The 25,930-nt window shown below is 35.0% G+C and overlaps 1 protein-coding gene and 1 non-coding gene across 2 annotated transcripts in view; both read right to left on the bottom strand.

Moving 5' to 3' along the window:
- The window catches only part of Sgt1 (suppressor of G2 allele of skp1), a 357,307-nt gene that overhangs the window by 23,217 nt on the left and 308,160 nt on the right, over window positions 1–25,930 (bottom strand). The window contains exon 4 of the mRNA XM_089248541.1: window positions 11,883–11,967. Within this exon, the coding sequence (XP_089104667.1) occupies window positions 11,883–11,967 (85 nt within the window). The remainder of the gene's footprint in view (window positions 1–11,882; window positions 11,968–25,930) is intronic.
- TRNAA-GGC (transfer RNA alanine (anticodon GGC)) lies at window positions 115–186 on the bottom strand. Its single transcript has one exon. It is a non-coding gene; the product is annotated as a tRNA-Ala (tRNA).

The following is a 25,930-nucleotide window of genomic DNA, read 5'->3' as shown; positions in this document are numbered from 1 at the left end:
GCAGACGCGAACCGTAAATATTTTTCTATACAAGATATACAGAAGACTGGATGTTGTGAAGATATTTATTATTTGAGATGTTAATTTTTTTTAAGGAAGGAAAAAACTCATCTCTGCCTCTACCGGGAGTCGAACCCGGGTCTCTCGATTGCCGGACGAGTGCTCTGACCACTAAGCTACAGAGGAGATAGAGGATTTTCCTTCGCTAGAGCGTATATGTGAGAACGGAACAGTCCAGAGCACTCGTCCGGCAATCGAGAGACCCGGGTTCGACTCCCGGTAGAGGCAGAGAGGAGTTTTTCCTTCCTTAAAAAAATTAACATCTCAAATAATAAATATCTTCACAACATCCAGTCTTCTGTATATCTTGTATTAACAAGTGGAGAGCGACATTCATGTCAAATATTTTTCTGTTCAACAATATCGTCTGTGAATAGAAGTTTTGAGGGGAGATGTGTCCTCAAGACAGTACAGTGAATAAAAAAGGCTGATGCGGAATGTAGCCTTTTTTTTTCAGAAGCAAGGAAAAAACACCTTGATTTGTTCGGAGAGGGAGGGGGTTACTAGAGCGAAATCACGTGATTCAGTACACACGTCATTACAGCCATTACGTACAATACTTTTTGCGGGAAAACGCTTTAAACGAGAAATCTCGATGAGTATCAGTAATAACAGTTGCAGGATCCAAGGAGGAAAAAGTAATGCGGGATCCACTGTATACAAAAGCTTGCAGCAAAGCTGTCTCAGTATCGTAACCCGCCCACGAGAGTGGGGCTGGCCGGAGCTTCAGGCCTGGGGCCTGGACCATTCTTGTAATATTTTGTCTTTTTAACCACACTATTAGTTCACTATAGAGGGGGTCCGCTGAAGAGCGCAGCCTACGGGCCCCTGTTCCAGGATGTTAGGGGGGGGGTTTCATGTCCTTTATCGGCACCCAGAGGTAATTTCACAGTGGAATACGACATCTGTTTACTCCAATTTTCATTCTATCGAGACATTATGGCCTTCTACGAACTGAAACAGCAGGGGTCGTGCGGTAGCCCCCTGTAGGCACCTACACACGCTCGACGACTAGATAAGGATTACTCTAGTGGCTACAGCCCTGAGGACAAACAAAATGCTGGTGTTCTTGACGTCTCAGTAGCCATGACCATCACAATGTCTTTTCTTCCTTCCTAGGAGAACGACTGCCATGAGAGCCGGGGGGGGGGGGCTCTGTACAATGTTCTTTTCTTCGTTTCCAGAGTTTTTTTTTCTCTCGTTTACTTGTACATGTGTGGTATAGTTAAAAAGAATTTCAATAAGATCTAAGGTATGTAGTTCAAGATATCCGTCCATACGAGTACAAATTGATACGATTGATATTAAAGAGTCCTGTCTATTTTCCTATGGGACATATCTGAAGAAAAAAAAAATCAAAAAGATCTTTCCACGGGCCCCCCTGACTCCCGGGCTGGAGCCCTGTCAGCCCCCCCCCCACGTGGGGGCCATGACTGTCACATCCTGGAGCACAAAGGCCTCTGTAAAACTAGTTCAACAACGTTTCGTGTGGCCTGCATTGAAGGCTGATGTGACCACTTGGGCACGTACATGCATTAACTGTCAGAAGTCTAAAGTGAGTTGGCATACAAAGAGCCCACATGGAGTATTTTTCTCACCAGATGCCAGGTTTGAACACGTCCATATCGTAGGCCCTTTGCCTCCATCAGAAGGCTACACATATTGCCTAACCTCTGTGGATCGCTTCTCTGAATAGCCTGAAGCCTTCCCTATGCCGGATAGCTCTGCTGACACTGTGGCCAAGGTTTTCTATGCTGGATGGGTTGCTCGGATCGGTTCACCTAACCTAATCACCTCAGATCAAGGTGTCCAGTTAGAGCCCTTTTTGTTCAAGGCTCTAACCGAGTTCTTGGGAACCAACTGCTAGAGAACCACATCATACCATCCAGAAGCAAATGGTCAAGTAGAACGTTTCCATTGAGACCTTAAGTCTGCTATCAAGGCTCATGCAACTAACTGCTGGGTAACAGTATTTCCTATGATTCTATTGGGTTTTCGAGCTGCCCGGAAGGAGGACTTGCAAGCTACAACAGCGGAAATGGTGTATGGTGCACCTATACGACTTCCAAGAGAGTTTTTTGTACCTAGTCGTCATCACCCAGACCCATCAAAAGCTTTGTTGATCGGTTAAAGACCACTATGGAAAATTTAATCCCTGGACAGACGCCATGGAAAACACGCTGTTTTTGTCAGCAAGGACCTGCTGTCCTGCTCATATGTTTTCCTTCGCATGGACAGATTCAAGAAAGGCTTAGAACCTCCACACGAGAGACCTTACCAGGTGCTGTCAAGATCGGAAACAGTTCCAAATACTAATAAAAGTTCGACCAGTATCTGTAAGCATAGACAGAGTCAAACCGGCTTACATCTGTGGTTATGACCTACCATTCAATGCCCACAAGCCTTCCAACGATCGACAAGCAACAACAACTTCAAAGCATCAGCAGGCAACAGCAACTCCTAATGATCAGCAAGCCGCAACATCAAAACATCAGCAGGCAACAACAACAACTTCAAAGCATCAGCAAGAAACAACTTCAAAAAGTCAATGGACTCCCAGTGACAAGGACCAACCTTTCATGACCACCCGCTCGGGTAGACAGGTCAGGTTGCCCTGCAAGTAGTTCTCTCGCTATCGCAGGCGGGGGACTACCTGTAGGGAATCGGTCAAAGCTGACCACAGGATCAAGGTTGCCAAGGATACACAGTTAGTTGGTTTTTGAACTTGCTGATGAATCGCCGCGCTTGTTGTTGAGAGAGGAAAGTTTTTTATATTTACTTACCTGCCGTATACACTTTAAATAAAATATATTTTTATAAAAAGATGTCGTCACTCCTCCTACCATCCACCACCTATAGAATCACTATCAAATCTGATTGAAACCATTATCAACACTGACCAGGGATCCCAATTGGGTTTATTACTAAATTTTAAGCACATAGGAAAATGTCTTATTCGTCTTTTCAAGTCAGATGCTGTGGTCAGAATCAAATGTGTCACTTGAGCATGAGCATTCTGACCACAACATACTTTTCTCGTATAAGAAAAATTGTGTAGGGTTCGTTTTCAATGAATAATTGCCACACACAATCATAAGCACTCTCTGCCACTTTTATATATAATATTTGGTTTAATCATACTTTTTCACAATAAACATTATACTATTAACACGTCCTCCTCGCTTACAGCGAGCCTTTGAAATTACCTCCTGAGTCCACAGGAGCCACTCTCTAACTACTTGAAAACGCACCAAGCTTCTTTCCTCTTCCCGTCGAGGGCCTTTCCCCCCCCCCCCCATTCTAATCTCATCATGCTCCTTCCCGATGGGGGAAAACCTTACAAATTGGTCATTTAATGAAATGTTATACATGTTAATTCATTTTTATTAGCAACTAGCTGATACCAGGCGATGTTGCCCGCCCTGTAAAAAAAATATATATGTATAGCTTATTAATTATTTCTTAATCAAAAAAAATTCTGCATCAAGGAAGAAAAAATTACTTTTATTTTAAAATATTTTAATTAAAAACTTCAGGCAGTCGCTTGTGGATACACAATATTTTTGTTTTTCCATCTGGTGTGTAGATGTACAAATTTTTGGGATTACCAACACGCGACGCAAAGCTGTCCGTTGTAGGCTCAAGTATACCTGCCACTGCTAACGACTTTCCTTGCGCTTTGTTGATTGCCATGGCAAAAGCTAAATGAATCGGGAACTGTAATCACTTGAAAGTGAATTGCATTTCGTCAGTGATAATTGGGATACGTGGAATGAAGACGTCTTCTCCTTTGGCACATCCAGTTAGAATCGTTGTGTCAATGATGTAATTGTGCAATTTTCTCACGTACAGTCTGGTGCCATTGCAGAATCTCGCTGTCTCCAAATTCCTTAAAAGCATTACCAGTGCTCTGACTTTGGGGGTCAAGTTGTGTGGTGGCACACCCAGAATATCCAAAGAGTTCAGAAATTCTGCAGGATACAGAACTGTCTGCGTTGTGAACTGACAGTGTCAACAGATTTGTAAGATGTCTCGGAATAATTTTTAGGATTTTTTTTGTTGATCTTGTTCACATTGCCATTTTTCGGTGCCAGAAACGCTCTCATGGTTTCGGTGATTTTGTTCAATGTTTGGGAAGACTTTGTCTGCAAATTCTTGAACTGAGTTTAACAACTCTCAAAATCTATTTGGGAACGTACGAAGTCCAGTACTTGGGTCTACGGGAATTCCCCCATTGCCAAGTTTCATCAACTGATATGAAAATGATAGCAGTGAGTGCTGAGTCATTTTGCAGTTGAACTCGCATGTTGGTAGATAATGATAATTAGGCATATATACACGTCTGAAACGCATTGTTGGAAACCACGGTAACCAACGTAAACGTTCTGAAAGTAATTGTTAAGGCCCCAAAACCATTGTTGCCCGATAGTTTTTCGCCCATTTCAGGCATTTGCCCAGCTCTGACGAACTTTTAAAGTAGCCTACGGTTCCATCCCGGTCCTGTTTGGTATATATGCAAAATCTGGCGACGATCAGCCTAAAACTGTAGATTTGTATAAAGAACAGACAGACAGACATACATACATACAGACAGACAGACTTTCACATTTATAACACCAATAAATGATTTGAAGTCAAAATGTTCAACAATTAAGTTCGTGAAAAAAAAATCAGAATTTAATTGTTAAAATAAATTAGTTAGGGCTATGATTTTTAGATCCCTAGTTTAAAGGTAGCCCTGCGCATGATAACGTGGGCTTGAACATTTTTTATTTTGGTTCTTCCGAAGGATTTCAGGAAGGTCAGTGATCTTGGATGAGGAAACGCACGCGCGCGACTCACTTTTCATTCTTTTATTATATACCGAATATTATTCTATAAAGGGGTATGCATCTAAAGGGTTCCGTGTGACAGAAGGCCCCCTTTCTCAAACTGATACTAATCTCTTTGTTTTTTCACTTTCCATTTTGTTGAAGCAAGACCAGACCTAGGCAGTTGTGAAAGGTGCAGTCGCACCTGGCTGCAAAATTTAGGGGGCCACAATTATAGTAAAAGAAATCCTTTTCTTCTGAAATTGGAAACATGATTTTTTTTCCCTTCTGAAACTTACATTTCGTGGGAGAAGAAACAGCTTCCAGTTTCAAACCCTGATAACATCAAAAAATGCTCGTGGCTATTACAATTAGTGAAGGAACTCCAAAGAGCATATGCAAAGACAGGGTTTTTCAGTTTCACCGACATCCCCTTGGGTGTGGAAGTGCAGCGGATATATTTGTGTGGGATGGGGGGGGGGGGAATTACCCCAAAAAAGAAAAGACAATTTTGAGACCATTGATATTCCTCTTTTCTTTTTTTTCGAAGTTCTTTTATTTTCTCTAACGCTAAAAATGCTATTAAACGATCAGTGAAGTCTGCCAACAACCAGCTGTATAAGCTTGTGAGAAGATTGTTTGGGTTTTCCGATTTTGTCAATGGCCAATTCTTTATTGTGATTGGATGTTATTAGCATGGTTGTGCCTACAGCAACGCATTGTACTAATTGCCTTAGTCGTCATAGTCTTTTTTTTAAAATGTTAGATAGCGAGTAAAAGTACAGTACTACCTATGTTTAGCATGGCCACTGCTGGCCAGAATGATTGCCAACATAGCGGCATTGCACCTTTCGCAGCTCCCCACAATAGTCTAACAAAGAATCGCTTCAAAGCACCGAACCGGCATATATCGACGGCTCAGCGCGGTGCCGGTAGTAGCTGAGAAACATTGGTGTAAACAGTGAAGATGAAGCATTTCATATTTGGATTTTCCAACAGGCAAATTCACTAGATGGCGGTAAGATTCATATAATTCGTAGTTAAATGAAACTTAGCAACTATATCTCTTTGTAGATTTTTCATACAGAAACTGTTTCTCATAGGATCTTGTTTTGAAACTTGACAGCAGAGTGTTACTTCTCTTAATTACTGGACTTGAATCGATAGATTTACAGTTGAAACTGTCGTGCTCGATTGTGTAAAAAAAGTTTCTCTTCGATGAAAATACGTCAGGGGTGAGTTTGTGTATTTTAATATTCGTTATTAATCCTATTATTTGAAAAATAAGCGGTGCGTAAGCTGAATCCAATAAAGATTGACGAGAAAAGGTTAAAATGCAAAAAATTCTATATTGCATGTGAAATTAATTTTTCCAGACGATTTCCTAATATGTATTTAAATTTTTTTTATCACTATTCAAAGCAGGGCCGTAACTAGAATATTTGCCGCCCCCCCCAACTTTAAAATTTGATAATTTTGTAATGTTGTTCTTTGTTTCCACCTAAAACTGCCACCCAGGGCAGGTGCCTCCTCCACCCGAGTTACGGTCCTATTCAAAGTACGAAATGAAATATTTTACTGCGGTATAAATGTTCATGATGATAAATTAATGATGTGCGGTGTGTTAAAAATGCAGTGCCCAAGAGCTAGTTGCGGTTCTGAAGTTGAATCATCTGACAGCATGAAAAACCTCTTTTTCGTTGCACCCTTAAGAAAAATTTTCAAACTTTTATCTAATTATCTTTCTCCTTAAATATGATGTGATGCCTCTTCTGTGGCTCCATGGGTCTGCGTGAGTTACATCTCATTTCAGCCGCCACTGCATATCGTGTACTGTTGTTCCCCCTCCATCATAGGATTGTAGAAAAAATTTATAACCAGTGCTCTGGAATGACTAAATACTAATTCGATTGCAAATTACATGCAAGTAAGCATGGATTGAAAGCATTTCGTATAAATTCAAAGATTTACGTAATAAAATATTTTCATAGATTAGGCTCGTAGCAAAAATAATTATAAAGAAAAACCATGACTTGTTTATATAAGAATCCAATAATGAATTATTAGAAATTATTACTAAAGTATCTTATCACAGGAAATTAAAAATTAATTTATCAAGTACTGGAGCAGAAGAGTAAATAGATGAGATATATATATTGTAGCAGCATATAAACAGGGATGTCTCTTATTGCTATAGGGAAAAGTAATAAATCAGGAGTAAAGAGAAATATAATTGCAGAAAAGTTGAAAGTTGTATTGAGAAAGAAAGAATGTGTTTCGTGTCTGTAAAAACATTCGGACTATAGTGCATTAATGACCGTCAAAGAAAACTAATTTTTTATGCATTTATATCTAGCTAGGAACACAGTTGAGAATTTTCAGGATCTTTTGTTTCACTCATGCGCCACGGTGGTGCGTAACTGATGTCGTCGCGCATGGTGGGGCTTTTGCCCCGAGGCTCAAGCCACCCATGATATACAGAATTTGTACAAAAATATATTTGTGTTTTTTTTTTAAATATTTATTTTTACAAATACGTTTTCAATTTTTGATATCCTTCAAGGGGGAGGGGTGCCCCCCCCCCGGGCGAACGCCTGTGTGAGCACCCACTGGTCGAAAATACTTCCGAAGCCCCTGGTAATAATCACATATATTATAATACAATCAATTATATAATTATCATAATCACAATCACAGAATAGACAGTAAAAAATTTTATATGTTATATATGAATAAAAAATTGTAACTTTTTCTGAAATGAAAAAGTCATTCCCAATAGCAGCCACATTTTCATAGTCTTGTTAGTGACAGTTGTTGGACAGTGAAAAACCTCATAAATCTTGATATACATGGGAACTATATTCTACTGTACGAGGATAAACTACTAACTACTACCCTTCACTAACAACTTGAACACGAACAGACAATCCCATTATAAATACCCTTTTATGTCTAGCCAATTTTGTTTAGTGCCAGAAATTTTCAGTGAACAAATTTTACTAGGGATAATGTTGAACTGTGATTTGATATAAAACTAAAATTTTGCGAAATCAATGGTGGTGTTAAAATTGGGGATAGACTTTATATTTTAGAACCTGTGTATTGGCCAACTTTAAGAATTTTCTTCACAGAGCACATTTAACGCATTCGACTGACCTTCTCTCTATTGATCACTTTTCACAATGCATGGCATTTTTGTTCAATTTTGGGTATAAACAAAATGACTCAGTAATTTCTGAATTAATCTCATTGCACTCACCCAGTAAATTACATGTATACAAGCAGTGGCGTAGCCAGGTTTTGGTCCATGGGGGAGCAAAATTGTGAAAGGCGCCATTTTTTGTTCGTGCTTAAGGCACAAGCTTAAAATTATGCGTTAGTGGAAAGAACTTTGAATTTCCCAATTTCTAAAAATCAAATTTATTTTGTTTTCAGTTGATGTTATTTTTCAAATTAAATTAATTATCTTTCAATTGATCAAAATGTATTTTAATTTTTTAATTAATTTTAAAAAAATGTAAATTCTTTATGTTTTGTGTATTTATACAAATGCAAACACAAAAAACAACTGGGAAGTCACCCTAAAAGGTAGTTAGAAAAACATTGAAATTAAAATATAAAAAATGATAGGAGAAATAAATAAAAAGAAAAAATATAGTTTTTCGCTTTCTCTAAAATTATTCCAAGATATGAAAGCACAGAGAAATCTTCATGCTTCCATTTAATAGCTTTTATTATGTTACACTCTTATCGTAAGCACGTACCACATGTACACTACTTCTACTCAATTGTAGAAAGACATTTCTCTTACCGAATTTCTAACAAATTAATGCATGCCGGAAAGTTCTTTCTTATATTATGCGTGATCATAACGTATATATGATGTCATAGTTATGCATGGTTTCAGTTCGAGAGGTTTGCAGTCTTCCATATTAGAAGTAAAACTGACAGATGTCTGAAGTTTCGTGTTATGCAAATACCACAGTGAACACCTGCCTGTTCTCTGCGGGAAGGCTTTCCAAGCGAAAGATCGGTTAGCATTCGTACCTAGAAATTGAAATAAAAATAAAAAAGACTCACTTCAGTCAACCGCCACTGTACCAGTAGTGCGGCTCAAACCGGGATGAATCAATCCATCATGATGCCCACACGATCGCAGTGGTTATCACATACTACTAAATTGCAGATGCCCAAGCAGAAGGTGGCCTGAATCCAAAAACGTTAGGAACGTGCTTCAAACGAATTAGTGCGTGCCAGAAATTGCCATATGTGTCCGTAATCTATTTAAGTATCTCTGGGGCGTGTTTGTAATGCAACTGCTCATCTTCTGAATCAAAGTGAAAGTGGCAGGTACATGAATCGATTGAAATAGTTTTTATGTTTTATTATCTACAGGCTCCCTTTGGAGATACTTTAGATACTAGGGGAGTTTAGCTCGAAGTTGAAAAACTTGAGAAGGCATTGCGCATAGTATATGTATATTTATTTCTAGTGAAATAAATTCATGCGATGTGTTTTATAACAAATCAGAGAAGAATGGAAATATAGTATGTAGAGTGATGAATGGTACAGACTAGCGCAGGGGTTCTCAAACTTTTTCCATCCGCCATGCCCCGTTACTTTAATCAATGCTTGTATGCGGCTCCCCAGAGAAGTTTAACAAAGAATCTCTGAAAATCCTTCGGGATATGCTCCGCGGTGCCCCCGACAAAGGTTGGTGACGCACAGTTTGAGAATACTCTGGACTAATAATTTCTTGGATTTTCCCCCTTGTAATTTGATCAGGGTGCATTCGGGTAAGTGCTGGCAAACCTCACGACACCATAGTTCATATTAGACAGCATTGTAAACCCTCGGATAAGTGCTAATTGAAAAAACACTAGATAATCTTTTAAGAGCAGACTCAACGTTTGGACACTTTTTGTTTTTCCTGAAATAGTATACGTATGTATCTTCAGTTACTTTTAAACTTTCCTCGTAATACAAGGACAATTCCAGCCCCGGTTCAGGTGCCTCAAGTGCAAAAGGGACTTCATGAAGATGAGATCCAGTTAAAATTTTCGAGAGTGATCTGTTAGGCAGACATTTCTGAACAGGTAAAGGGCCTTAGAAAAGTCCCTTTGATGCCCGTAAGACGACCCTGCGTAGACCACCTATGTGTTGTTGTGGGAAATAAAAAAACAAATAACGCCTGGAATTCTGCTTTAAAAAGTGATGAGTATAAATAGTGAATTTTTATTATTTCACTTCGGAAATATTCAACGGATTCTCAGTGTGTGTGTGCTCGTGGCCACCCTTTTTTTTGGAGGACGTCTCAACGTGTTGGTGTATTGATGCAGGCTTATTCAGTTCTTTGTAGTGGGTTTTTCTTACATTAGACCAATTGGTTCTCTAACTGTGCACCGCGACACCCTGGTGCGCCACCAATCTTCGTCAGAGGCACCACGAAGCGGTGACCCTGACAAATGTTTTTCGAAAATATTTTTTGTTAAACAGCTTTAGGGAGCAGGTGGAGCTCGCGGATAAGCATTGAATAGGGGAAAGGGACATCTCGGAAGGAAAAGTTCGAGAATCGACTGCGTCAGGATATTCTGGGTAGTCACGGAGTCATAAATGATGAAGTCGGGGGGGGGGGGGGGGGCACGGGTGCCAAAAGTTTAAGAAATACAGGGATTAATTGGAGATATACGTGTCATCAGTTAGCAAACACACCGGCCCCATAACTTTTTCCAGGGAATAATTTCTCCGATTCGGCACAGAGCTGTATATGCATAATTATGAAACAAACAGTGATTCATAGAAAAGAGAAACTACACCATGAAAAAAAAAGACTTTCTGAAAAAGTCACATTTTAACATAAAACTATGCACTATCACTGTATAATATAGTACAATATATTGCCGTACAAATATAGAAGACTAACTTCTTCTCCCATTTTCTACATATCAGAGTGCTATTGACCCAAGATTAAAGATTTTTTATTTACCCAACTTCAAGAAAAACTCTTCCAGAACCCCTTTTTGCGCCCCAAAATCTTGGGTTTTTTACGGCTCAAAAGCTCATATCTGTTTTCCACCTTTTCTTACTCTTTGACACTACCCTATACACAAGCTAGTAGCTCTTACCAAGGCACCTGCAGATAACGTGGCATTTCTAGGCGTTATGAATATGAATCTAGCTAAGTCCCCCCATACATAAAGTGGTATTTCTAGGATTTCAAGCCATGGGCCGAAATACGGATGCCCCCCGTCCCCAGCGTCAAAGGTGGAGTCGACTGATCTAATGTGTATATTTCAAGAGGAATTGATATCATCATCGTGCTCCCCCCCCCCCAGACTTCCAAGTCTGGCCTATGCCTCAACTCAAGCTCTACATAAGGCGCCCAAAGAAAAGGCAATACTTCTTGGAGCTTGAATCCTAGCCATTACTTCATAGGTCCATAATAGGTTCCCGTGCTTAATTTCTTCAAAAAGTGCCGTAGTCAAAGCTCTTGGTGGCCCTTCAGAACAGAATGAACATTTCATGCACGCCATATCCTCATACCTATGAAATGTATTTCAAGGAGCTCTACCGAGAACGACCAATAGCAGTAGAAAAAGTTAGAGCTAGAAGCGGGCAAGATTCTGCCCTTTAATAAAGGTGGTGGAACAGAGGCTGATCTGAACATGCTTCCAGATGAAGAGCTTGAGAGCAATTGTCAAAAATGGTAATGAAAACACGACCTTTATTTTTTTTCCTTCTTCTCTTACGGGCTAGTACAAACCAAATCACTGTGAAACTGTAAGAGGCGCAAATATAAATGTCGATTTCTTCCCTTACTCATCACATTACAGTCAAGGTAGAAAATGAAAAAGTCAATGTTTTTCAAGTTTTTTTAAAGATCAAAAGTCATTTAGAAAAATAGGCACCAATGTAGGCAAAATTTCAATTGGGAGAGCAATCGCACCCTCTGCTCCCCCCCGGCTACGCCACTGTATAGAAGGATATAAAGAAACAAAGGTGTACCATTACCTTCCTTTACAGGCTTATTATGCTTCTTACTGACAACCAAAGATGACCAATGGACAGCTTCAATTTTTTTAAGTTTTATTTCCAACTGAAAAAAAGTTTGATATTTTTTAAAATAAAACTCACTTAGAAAAATGAATTAGGTGAATTAGCTAAAAATGCAATTCTTTATTCAAAACACGTTCTTCAGTATATTTTAAATAAAGTTTAAGTTTCTTTCTATGGATGATTATTTTGAAAAAGATAAGACTGCATAACTAAAATGATGAATACTAGCTAATCAAGTCTACTATTCTATTAATGGGAGATTTCTAACAGTAATTATGAGAAACACAGTAAGATCTCAACATTCTTATACCAGAATGTAACTTTTGATTCTAGGAAAAAAAAAACCAACAAATCCATATAACTAATCTTTCACATCACAAGAGTAAATAAACATAGTCAAGATTATTAAGATGTGACCAACAAAATGACCAATTTAAAATACACAAAAAATGTGTATACACAAAAATACACAAAAATGTGTACATGCAAATACACAAAAAATACGCAAACTACTAATGCATTTTGACACCAGTTTTCAATAGCATGGAAAAAGTTTTTTTTGCAAAATTCACAGTACCTGCCCTTGTGATTTAAAAAAAAAAATTTGGACAGATTTATGGAATTATCGTCTACGAACAAATGACAGAAACATGGATTAGTTCAATTTATTCGAAATGAAATTCTCTACAAAATGCACATTATGAATTTCCAATACCATGAAAAAAGTTTTTTTCAAAAATTGACAGTACCGGCCCTTAGGATTTTGAAACATGAAAATTTGGACGGATTTATGGAAATTTCTCCGTCTATGAACAAATGACACAAATATGGATTAGTTTACCTTATTCGAAATGAATCTCTCTACAAAATTCACATTATGAATTTCCAATAGCATAAAAAAAGTTTTTTTCAAAAATTGAAAAAAACCGGCCGGCCCTTGCAATTTTAAAACATGAAAATTTGGACAGATTTATGGAAATTTCTCCGTCTATGAACAAATGACACAAATATGGATTAGTTTACCTTATTCGAAATGAAATTCTCTGCAAAATGCACATTATGAATATCCAATAGCATGAAAAAAGTTTTTTTCAAAAATTGACAGTACCGGCCCTTGCAATTTTAAAACATGAAAATTTGGACAGATTTATGGAAATTTCTCCGTCTATGAACAAATGACACAAATATGGATTAGTTTACCTTATTCGAAATGAAATTCTCTGCAAAATGCACATTATGAATATCCAATAGCATGAAAAAAGTTTTTTTCAAAAATTGACAGTACCGGCCCTTGCAATTTTAAAACATGAAAATTTGGACAGATTTATGGAAATTTCTCCGTCTATGATCATATGACAGAAATATGGATTAGTTTACCTTATTCGAAATGAAATTCCCTACAAAATTCACATTATGAATTTCCAATAGCATGAAAAAAGTTTTTTTCAAAAATTGGCAGTACCGGCACTTAGGATTTTGAAACATGGAAATTTCTCCGTCTATGAACAAATGACAGAAATATGGATTAGTTTACCTTATTCGATATGAAATTCCCTACAAAATGCACATTATGAATTTCCAATGGCATAAAAAAAGTTTTTTCCAAAAATTGACAGTACCGGTCCTTGCAATTTAATTTGGACGGATTTATGCAAATTTCTCCGTCTATGAACAAATGACACAAATATGGATTAGTTTACCTTATTCGAAATGAAATTCCCTACAAAATGCATATTATGAATTTCCAATAGCATGAAAAAAGTTTTTTTCAAAAATTGACAGTACCGGCCCTTAGGATTTTGAAACATGAAAATTTGGACGGATTTATGGAAATTTCTCCGTCTATGAACAAATGACAGAAATATGGATTAGTTTGCCTTATTCGAAATGAAATTGCCTACAAAATGCACATTATGAATTTCCAATACCATGAAAAAAGTTTTCTTCAAACATTGACAGTACCGGCCCTTAGGATTTTGAAACATGAAAATTTGGACGGATTTATGGAAATTTCTCCGTCTATGATCATATGACAGAAATATGGATTAGTTTACCTTATTCGAAATGAAATTCCCTACAAAATGCATATTATGAATTTCCAATAGCATGAAAAAAGTTTTTTTCAAAAATTGGCAGTACCGGCACTTAGGATTTTGAAACATGGAAATTTCTCCGTCTATGAACAAATGACAGAAATATGGATTAGTTTGCCTTATTCGAAATGAAATTGCCTACAAAATGCACATTATGAATTTCCAATAGCATAAAAAAAGTTATTTTCAAAAATTGACAGTACCGGCCCTTGCAATTTTAAAACATGAAAATTTGGACAGATTTATGCAAATTTCTCCGTCTATGATCATATGACAGAAATATGGATTAGTTTACCTTATTCGAAATGAAATTCCCTACAAAATGCACATTATGAATTTCCAATAGCATGAAAAACGTTTTTTTCAAAAATTGACAGTACCGGCCCTTGCAATTTTGAAACATGAAAATTTGGACGGATTTATGGAAATTTCTCCGTCTATGAACAAATGACAGAAATATGGATTAGTTTACCTTATTCGAAATGAAATTCCCTACAAAATGCATATTACGAATTTCCAATAGCATGAAAAAAGTTTTTTTCAAAAATTGACAGGGCCGGTACGGCCCTTAGGATTTTGAAACATGAAAATTTGGACGGATTTATGGAAATTTCTCCGTCTATGAACAAATGACAGAAATATGGATTAGTTTGCCTTATTCGAAATGAAATTGCCTACAAAATGCACATTATGAATTTCCAATACCATGAAAAAAGTTTTTTTCAAAAATTGACAGTACCGGGCCCTTGCAATTTTGAAACATGAAAATTTGGACGGATTTATGGAAATTTCTCCGTCTATGAACAAATGACAGAAATATGGATTAGTTTACCTTATTCGAAATGAAATTCCCTACAAAATGCATATTACGAATTTCCAATAGCATGAAAAAAGTTTTTTTCAAAACTTGACAGTACCGGCCCTTGCAATTTTAAAACATGAAAATTTGGACAGATTTATGGAAATTTCTCCGTCTATGATCATATGACAGAAATATGGATTAGTTTACCTTATTCGAAATGAAATTCCCTACAAAATTCACATTATGAATTTCCAATAGCATGAAAAAAGTTTTTTTCAAAAATTGACAGGGCCGGTACGGCCCTTAGGATTTTGAAACATGAAAATTTGGACGGATTTATGGAAATTTCTCCGTCTATGAACAAATGACAGAAATATGGATTAGTTTACCTGATTCGAAATGAAATTCCCTACAAAATGCACATTATGAATTTCCAATAGCATGAAAAAAGTTTTTTTCAAAACTTGACAGTACCGGCCCTTGCAATTTTGAAACATGAAAATTTGGACAGATTTATGGAAATTTCTCCGTCTATGAACAAATGACACAAATATGGATTAGTTTACCTTATTCGAAATGAAATTCTCTGCAAAATGCACATTATGAATATCCAATAGCATGAAAAAAGTTTTTTTCAAAAATTGACAGTACCGGCCCTTGCAATTTTAAAACATGAAAATTTGGACAGATTTATGGAAATTTCTCCGTCTATGATCATATGACAGAAATATGGATTAGTTTACCTTATTCGAAATGAAATTCCCTACAAAATGCATATTATGAATTTCCAATAGCATGAAAAAAGTTTTTTTCAAAAATTGACAGTACCGGCCCTTAGGATTTTGAAACATGGAAATTTCTCCGTCTATGAACAAATAACAGAAATATGGATTAGTTTACCTTATTCGAAATGAAATTCCCTACAAAATGCACATTATGAATTTCCAATAGCATGAAAAAAGTTTTTTTCAAAAATTGACAGTACCGGTCCTTGCAATTTAATTTGGACGGATTTATGCAAATTTCTCCGTCTATGAACAAATGACACAAATATGGATTAGTTTACCTTATTCGAAATGAAATTCCCTACAAAATGCATATTATGAATTTCCAATAGCATGAAAAAAGTTTTTTTCAAAAATTGACAGTACCGGCCCTTGCAATTTTAAAACATGAAAATTTGGACAGATTTATGGAAATTTCTCCGTCTATGATCATATGACAGAAATATGGATTAGTGTACCTTATACGAAATGAAATTCCCTACAAAATGCATATTACGAATTTCCAATAGCATGAAAAAAGTTTTTTTCAAAAATTGACAGGGCCGGTACGGCCCTTAGGATTTTGAAACATGAAAATTTGGATGGATTTATGGAAATTTCTCCGTCTATGAACAAATGACACAAATATGGATTAGTTTACCTTATTCGAAATGAAATTCCCTACAAAATGCACATTATGAATTTCCAATAGCATGAAAAAAGTTTTTTTCAAAAATTGACAGTACCGGCCCTTGCAATTTTAAAACATGAAAATTTGGACAGATTTATGGAAATTTCTCCGTCTATGATCATATGACAGAAATATGGATTAGTGTACCTTATACGAAATGAAATTCCCTACAAAATGCATATTACGAATTTCCAATAGCATGAAAAAAGTTTTTTTCAAAAATTGACAGTACCGGCCCTTGCAATTTTAAAACATGAAAATTTCGACAGATTTATGGAAATTTCTCCGTCTATGATCATATGACAGAAATATGGATTAGTGTACCTTATACGAAATGAAATTCCCTACAAAATGCATATTACGAATTTCCAATAGCATGAAAAAAGTTTTTTTCAAAAATTGACAGGGCCGGTACGGCCCTTAGGATTTTGAAACATGAAAATTTGGATGGATTTATGGAAATTTCTCCGTCTATGAACAAATGACACAAATATGGATTAGTTTACCTTATTCGAAATGAAATTCCCTACAAAATGCACATTATGAATTTCCAATAGCATGAAAAAAGTTTTTTTCAAAAATTGACAGTACCGGCCCTTGGAATTTTAAAACATGAAAATTTGGACAGATTTATGGAAATTTCTCCGTCTATGATCATATGACAGAAATATGGATTAGTGTACCTTATACGAAATGAAATTCCCTACAAAATGCATATTACGAATTTCCAATAGCATGAAAAAAGTTTTTTTCAAAAATTGACAGGGCCGGTACGGCCCTTAGGATTTTGAAACATGAAAATTTGGACGGATTTATGGAAATTTCTCCGTCTATGATCATATGACAGAAATATGGATTAGTTTACCTTATTCGAAATGAAATTCCCTACAAAATGCATATTATGAATTTCCAATAGCATGAAAAAAGTTTTTTTCAAAAATTGACAGGGCCGGTACGGCCCTTAGGATTTTGAAACATGGAAATTTCTCCGTCTATGAACAAATGACAGAAATATGGATTAGTTTACCTTATTCGATATGAAATTCCCTACAAAATGCACATTATGAATTTCCAATGGCATAAAAAAAGTTTTTTCCAAAAATTGACAGTACCGGTCCTTGCAATTTAATTTGGACGGATTTATGGAAATTTCTCCGTCTATGATCATATGACAAAAATATGGATTAGTTTACCTTATTCGAAATGAAATTCCCTACAAAATGCACATTATGAATTTCCAATAGCATGAAAAAAGTTATTTTCAAAAATTGACAGTACCGGGGCCCTTGCAATTTTGAAACATGAAAATTTGGACGGATTTATGGAAATTTCTCCGTCTATGAACAAATGACAGAAATATGGATTAGTTTACCTTATTCAAAATGGAATTCCCTACAGAATGCACATTATGAATTTCCAATAGCATAAAAAAACTTATTTTCAAAAATTGACAGTACCGGCCCTTGCAATTTTAAAACATGAAAATTTGGACAGATTTATGCAAATTTCTCCGTCTATGATCATATGACAGAAATATGGATTAGTTTACCTTATTCGAAATGAAATTCCCTACAAAATGCACATTATGAATTTCCAATAGCATGAAAAACGTTTTTTTCAAAAATTGACAGTACCGGCCCTTGCAATTTTGAAACATGAAAATTTGGACGGATTTATGGAAATTTCTCCGTCTATGAACAAATGACAGAAATATGGATTAGTTTACCTTATTCGAAATGAAATTCCCTACAAAATGCATATTACGAATTTCCAATAGCATGAAAAAAGTTTTTTTCAAAAATTGACAGGGCCGGTACGGCCCTTAGGATTTTGAAACATGAAAATTTGGACGGATTTATGGAAATTTCTCCGTCTATGAACAAATGACAGAAATATGGATTAGTTTGCCTTATTCGAAATGAAATTGCCTACAAAATGCACATTATGAATTTCCAATACCATGAAAAAAGTTTTTTTCAAAAATTGACAGTACCGGCCCTTGCAATTTTGAAACATGAAAATTTGGACGGATTTATGGAAATTTCTCCGTCTATGAACAAATGACAGAAATATGGATTAGTTTACCTTATTCGAAATGAAATTCCGTACAAAATGCATATTACGAATTTCCAATAGCATGAAAAAAGTTTTTTTCAAAAATTGACAGGGCCGGTACGGCCCTTAGGATTTTGAAACATGAAAATTTGGATGGATTTATGGAAATTTCTCCGTCTATGAACAAATGACACAAATATGGATTAGTTTACCTTATTCGAAATGAAATTCCCTACAAAATGCACATTATGAATTTCCAATAGCATGAAAAAAGTTTTTTTCAAAAATTGACAGTACCGGCCCTTGCAATTTTAAAACATGAAAATTTGGACAGATTTATGGAAATTTCTCCGTCTATGATCATATGACAGAAATATGGATTAGTGTACCTTATACGAAATGAAATTCCCTACAAAATGCATATTACGAATTTCCAATAGCATGAAAAAAGTTTTTTTCAAAAATTGACAGTACCGGCCCTTGCAATTTTAAAACATGAAAATTTCGACAGATTTATGGAAATTTCTCCGTCTATGATCATATGACAGAAATATGGATTAGTGTACCTTATACGAAATGAAATTCCCTACAAAATGCATATTACGAATTTCCAATAGCATGAAAAAAGTTTTTTTCAAAAATTGACAGGGCCGGTACGGCCCTTAGGATTTTGAAACATGAAAATTTGGATGGATTTATGGAAATTTCTCCGTCTATGAACAAATGACACAAATATGGATTAGTTTACCTTATTCGAAATGAAATTCCCTACAAAATGCACATTATGAATTTCCAATAGCATGAAAAAAGTTTTTTTCAAAAATTGACAGTACCGGCCCTTGGAATTTTAAAACATGAAAATTTGGACAGATTTATGGAAATTTCTCCGTCTATGATCATATGACAGAAATATGGATTAGTGTACCTTATACGAAATGAAATTCCCTACAAAATGCATATTACGAATTTCCAATAGCATGAAAAAAGTTTTTTTCAAAAATTGACAGGGCCGGTACGGCCCTTAGGATTTTGAAACATGAAAATTTGGACGGATTTATGGAAATTTCTCCGTCTATGATCATATGACAGAAATATGGATTAGTTTACCTTATTCGAAATGAAATTCCCTACAAAATGCATATTATGAATTTCCAATAGCATGAAAAAAGTTTTTTTCAAAAATTGACAGGGCCGGTACGGCCCTTAGGATTTTGAAACATGGAAATTTCTCCGTCTATGAACAAATGACAGAAATATGGATTAGTTTACCTTATTCGATATGAAATTCCCTACAAAATGCACATTATGAATTTCCAATGGCATAAAAAAAGTTTTTTCCAAAAATTGACAGTACCGGTCCTTGCAATTTAATTTGGACGGATTTATGGAAATTTCTCCGTCTATGATCATATGACAAAAATATGGATTAGTTTACCTTATTCGAAATGAAATTCCCTACAAAATGCACATTATGAATTTCCAATAGCATGAAAAAAGTTATTTTCAAAAATTGACAGTACCGGGGCCCTTGCAATTTTGAAACATGAAAATTTGGACGGATTTATGGAAATTTCTCCGTCTATGAACAAATGACAGAAATATGGATTAGTTTACCTTATTCAAAATGGAATTCCCTACAGAATGCACATTATGAATTTCCAATAGCATAAAAAAAGTTATTTTCAAAAATTGACAGTACCGGCCCTTGCAATTTTAAAACATGAAAATTTGGACAGATTTATGCAAATTTCTCCGTCTATGATCATATGACAGAAATATGGATTAGTTTACCTTATTCGAAATGAAATTCCCTACAAAATGCACATTATGAATTTCCAATAGCATGAAAAACGTTTTTTTCAAAAATTGACAGTACCGGCCCTTGCAATTTTGAAACATGAAAATTTGGACGGATTTATGGAAATTTCTCCGTCTATGAACAAATGACAGAAATATGGATTAGTTTACCTTATTCGAAATGAAATTCCCTACAAAATGCATATTACGAATTTCCAATAGCATGAAAAAAGTTTTTTTCAAAAATTGACAGGGCCGGTACGGCCCTTAGGATTTTGAAACATGAAAATTTGGACGGATTTATGGAAATTTCTCCGTCTATGAACAAATGACAGAAATATGGATTAGTTTGCCTTATTCGAAATGAAATTGCCTACAAAATGCACATTATGAATTTCCAATACCATGAAAAAAGTTTTTTTCAAAAATTGACAGTACCGGCCCTTGCAATTTTGAAACATGAAAATTTGGACGGATTTATGGAAATTTCTCCGTCTATGAACAAATGACAGAAATATGGATTAGTTTACCTTATTCGAAATGAAATTCCGTACAAAATGCATATTACGAATTTCCAATAGCATGAAAAAAGTTTTTTTCAAAAATTGACAGGGCCGGTACGGCCCTTAGGATTTTGAAACATGAAAATTTGGACGGATTTATGGAAATTTCTCCGTCTATGAACAAATGACAGAAATATGGATTAGTTTACCTGATTCGAAATGAAATTCCCTACAAAATGCACATTATGAATTTCCAATAGCATGAAAAAAGTTTTTTTCAAAAATTGGCAGTACCGGCACTTAGGATTTTGAAACATGGAAATTTCTCCGTCTATGAACAAATGACAGAAATATGGATTAGTTTACCTTATTCGATATGAAATTCCCTACAAAATGCACATTATGAATTTCCAATGGCATAAAAAAAGTTTTTTCCAAAAATTGACAGTACCGGTCCTTGCAATTTAATTTGGACGGATTTATGCAAATTTCTCCGTCTATGAACAAATGACACAAATATGGATTAGTTTACCTTATTCGAAATGAAATTCCCTACAAAATGCATATTATGAATTTCCAATAGCATGAAAAAAGTTTTTTTCAAAAATTGACAGTACCGGCCCTTAGGATTTTGAAACATGAAAATTTGGACGGATTTATGGAAATTTCTCCGTCTATGAACAAATGACAGAAATATGGATTAGTTTGCCTTATTCGAAATGAAATTGCCTACAAAATGCACATTATGAATTTCCAATACCATGAAAAAAGTTTTCTTCAAACATTGACAGTACCGGCCCTTAGGATTTTGAAACATGAAAATTTGGACGGATTTATGGAAATTTCTCCGTCTATGATCATATGACAGAAATATGGATTAGTTTACCTTATTCGAAATGAAATTCCCTACAAAATGCATATTATGAATTTCCAATAGCTTGAAAAAAGTTTTTTTCAAAAATTGGCAGTACCGGCACTTAGGATTTTGAAACATGGAAATTTCTCCGTCTATGAACAAATGACAGAAATATGGATTAGTTTGCCTTATTCGAAATGAAATTGCCTACAAAATGCACATTATGAATTTCCAATAGCATAAAAAAAGTTATTTTCAAAAATTGACAGTACCGGCCCTTGCAATTTTAAAACATGAAAATTTGGACAGATTTATGCAAATTTCTCCGTCTATGATCATATGACAGAAATATGGATTAGTTTACCTTATTCGAAATGAAATTCCCTACAAAATGCACATTATGAATTTCCAATAGCATGAAAAACGTTTTTTTCAAAAATTGACAGTACCGGCCCTTGCAATTTTGAAACATGAAAATTTGGACGGATTTATGGAAATTTCTCCGTCTATGAACAAATGACAGAAATATGGATTAGTTTACCTTATTCGAAATGAAATTCCCTACAAAATGCATATTACGAATTTCCAATAGCATGAAAAAAGTTTTTTTCAAAAATTGACAGGGCCGGTACGGCCCTTAGGATTTTGAAACATGAAAATTTGGACGGATTTATGGAAATTTCTCCGTCTATGAACAAATGACAGAAATATGGATTAGTTTGCCTTATTCGAAATGAAATTGCCTACAAAATGCACATTATGAATTTCCAATACCATGAAAAAAGTTTTTTTCAAAAATTGACAGTACCGGCCCTTGCAATTTTGAAACATGAAAATTTGGACGGATTTATGGAAATTTCTCCGTCTATGAACAAATGACAGAAATATGGATTAGTTTACCTTATTCGAAATGAAATTCCCTACAAAATGCATATTACGAATTTCCAATAGCATGAAAAAAGTTTTTTTCAAAACTTGACAGTACCGGCCCTTGCAATTTTAAAACATGAAAATTTGGACAGATTTATGGAAATTTCTCCGTCTATGATCATATGACAGAAATATGGATTAGTTTACCTTATTCGAAATGAAATTCCCTACAAAATGCACATTATGAATTTCCAATAGCATGAAAAAAGTTTTTTTCAAAACTTGACAGTACCGGCCCTTGCAATTTTGAAACATGAAAATTTGGACAGATTTATGGAAATTTCTCCGTCTATGAACAAATGACACAAATATGGATTAGTTTACCTTATTCGAAATGAAATTCCCTACAAAATGCACATTATGAATTTCCAATAGCATGAAAAACGTTTTTTTCAAAAATTGACAGTACCGGCCCTTGCAATTTTGAAACATGAAAATTTGGACGGATTTATGGAAATTTCTCCGTCTATGATCATATGACAGAAATATGGATTAGTTTACCTTATTCGAAATGAAATTCCCTACAAAATGCATATTATGAATTTCCAATAGCATGAAAAAAGTTTTTTTCAAAAATTGACAGGGCCGGTACGGCCCTTAGGATTTTGAAACATGGAAATTTCTCCGTCTATGAACAAATGACAGAAATATGGATTAGTTTACCTTATTCGATATGAAATTCCCTACAAAATGCACATTATGAATTTCCAATGGCATAAAAAAAGTTTTTTCCAAAAATTGACAGTACCGGTCCTTGCAATTTAATTTGGACGGATTTATGGAAATTTCTCCGTCTATGATCATATGACAAAAATATGGATTAGTTTACCTTATTCGAAATGAAATTCCCTACAAAATGCACATTATGAATTTCCAATAGCATGAAAAAAGTTATTTTCAAAAATTGACAGTACCGGGGCCCTTGCAATTTTGAAACATGAAAATTTGGACGGATTTATGGAAATTTCTCCGTCTATGAACAAATGACAGAAATATGGATTAGTTTACCTTATTCAAAATGGAATTCCCTACAGAATGCACATTATGAATTTCCAATAGCATAAAAAAACTTATTTTCAAAAATTGACAGTACCGGCCCTTGCAATTTTAAAACATGAAAATTTGGACAGATTTATGCAAATTTCTCCGTCTATGATCATATGACAGAAATATGGATTAGTTTACCTTATTCGAAATGAAATTCCCTACAAAATGCACATTATGAATTTCCAATAGCATGAAAAACGTTTTTTTCAAAAATTGACAGTACCGGCCCTTGCAATTTTGAAACATGAAAATTTGGACGGATTTATGGAAATTTCTCCGTCTATGAACAAATGACAGAAATATGGATTAGTTTACCTTATTCGAAATGAAATTCCCTACAAAATGCATATTACGAATTTCCAATAGCATGAAAAAAGTTTTTTTCAAAAATTGACAGGGCCGGTACGGCCCTTAGGATTTTGAAACATGAAAATTTGGACGGATTTATGGAAATTTCTCCGTCTATGAACAAATGACAGAAATATGGATTAGTTTGCCTTATTCGAAATGAAATTGCCTACAAAATGCACATTATGAATTTCCAATACCATGAAAAAAGTTTTTTTCAAAAATTGACAGTACCGGCCCTTGCAATTTTGAAACATGAAAATTTGGACGGATTTATGGAAATTTCTCCGTCTATGAACAAATGACAGAAATATGGATTAGTTTACCTTATTCGAAATGAAATTCCGTACAAAATGCATATTACGAATTTCCAATAGCATGAAAAAAGTTTTTTTCAAAAATTGACAGGGCCGGTACGGCCCTTAGGATTTTGAAACATGAAAATTTGGATGGATTTATGGAAATTTCTCCGTCTATGAACAAATGACACAAATATGGATTAGTTTACCTTATTCGAAATGAAATTCCCTACAAAATGCACATTATGAATTTCCAATAGCATGAAAAAAGTTTTTTTCAAAAATTGACAGTACCGGCCCTTGCAATTTTAAAACATGAAAATTTGGACAGATTTATGGAAATTTCTCCGTCTATGATCATATGACAGAAATATGGATTAGTGTACCTTATACGAAATGAAATTCCCTACAAAATGCATATTACGAATTTCCAATAGCATGAAAAAAGTTTTTTTCAAAAATTGACAGTACCGGCCCTTGCAATTTTAAAACATGAAAATTTCGACAGATTTATGGAAATTTCTCCGTCTATGATCATATGACAGAAATATGGATTAGTGTACCTTATACGAAATGAAATTCCCTACAAAATGCATATTACGAATTTCCAATAGCATGAAAAAAGTTTTTTTCAAAAATTGACAGGGCCGGTACGGCCCTTAGGATTTTGAAACATGAAAATTTGGATGGATTTATGGAAATTTCTCCGTCTATGAACAAATGACACAAATATGGATTAGTTTACCTTATTCGAAATGAAATTCCCTACAAAATGCACATTATGAATTTCCAATAGCATGAAAAAAGTTTTTTTCAAAAATTGACAGTACCGGCCCTTGGAATTTTAAAACATGAAAATTTGGACAGATTTATGGAAATTTCTCCGTCTATGATCATATGACAGAAATATGGATTAGTGTACCTTATACGAAATGAAATTCCCTACAAAATGCATATTACGAATTTCCAATAGCATGAAAAAAGTTTTTTTCAAAAATTGACAGGGCCGGTACGGCCCTTAGGATTTTGAAACATGAAAATTTGGACGGATTTATGGAAATTTCTCCGTCTATGATCATATGACAGAAATATGGATTAGTTTACCTTATTCGAAATGAAATTCCCTACAAAATGCATATTATGAATTTCCAATAGCATGAAAAAAGTTTTTTTCAAAAATTGACAGGGCCGGTACGGCCCTTAGGATTTTGAAACATGGAAATTTCTCCGTCTATGAACAAATGACAGAAATATGGATTAGTTTACCTTATTCGATATGAAATTCCCTACAAAATGCACATTATGAATTTCCAATGGCATAAAAAAAGTTTTTTCCAAAAATTGACAGTACCGGTCCTTGCAATTTAATTTGGACGGATTTATGGAAATTTCTCCGTCTATGATCATATGACAAAAATATGGATTAGTTTACCTTATTCGAAATGAAATTCCCTACAAAATGCACATTATGAATTTCCAATAGCATGAAAAAAGTTATTTTCAAAAATTGACAGTACCGGGGCCCTTGCAATTTTGAAACATGAAAATTTGGACGGATTTATGGAAATTTCTCCGTCTATGAACAAATGACAGAAATATGGATTAGTTTACCTTATTCAAAATGGAATTCCCTACAGAATGCACATTATGAATTTCCAATAGCATAAAAAAAGTTATTTTCAAAAATTGACAGTACCGGCCCTTGCAATTTTAAAACATGAAAATTTGGACAGATTTATGCAAATTTCTCCGTCTATGATCATATGACAGAAATATGGATTAGTTTACCTTATTCGAAATGAAATTCCCTACAAAATG

Source organism: Pholcus phalangioides, unplaced genomic scaffold (assembly GCF_987345545.1).
Source record: "Pholcus phalangioides strain wild (caught in Gottingen) unplaced genomic scaffold, Ppha-v1.0 ptg000020l_1, whole genome shotgun sequence".
NCBI lineage: Eukaryota > Metazoa > Arthropoda > Arachnida > Araneae > Pholcidae > Pholcus > Pholcus phalangioides.
The sequence above is the reverse complement of the archived record's forward strand: the minus strand, read 5'-3'. Positions and strand labels throughout refer to the sequence as shown.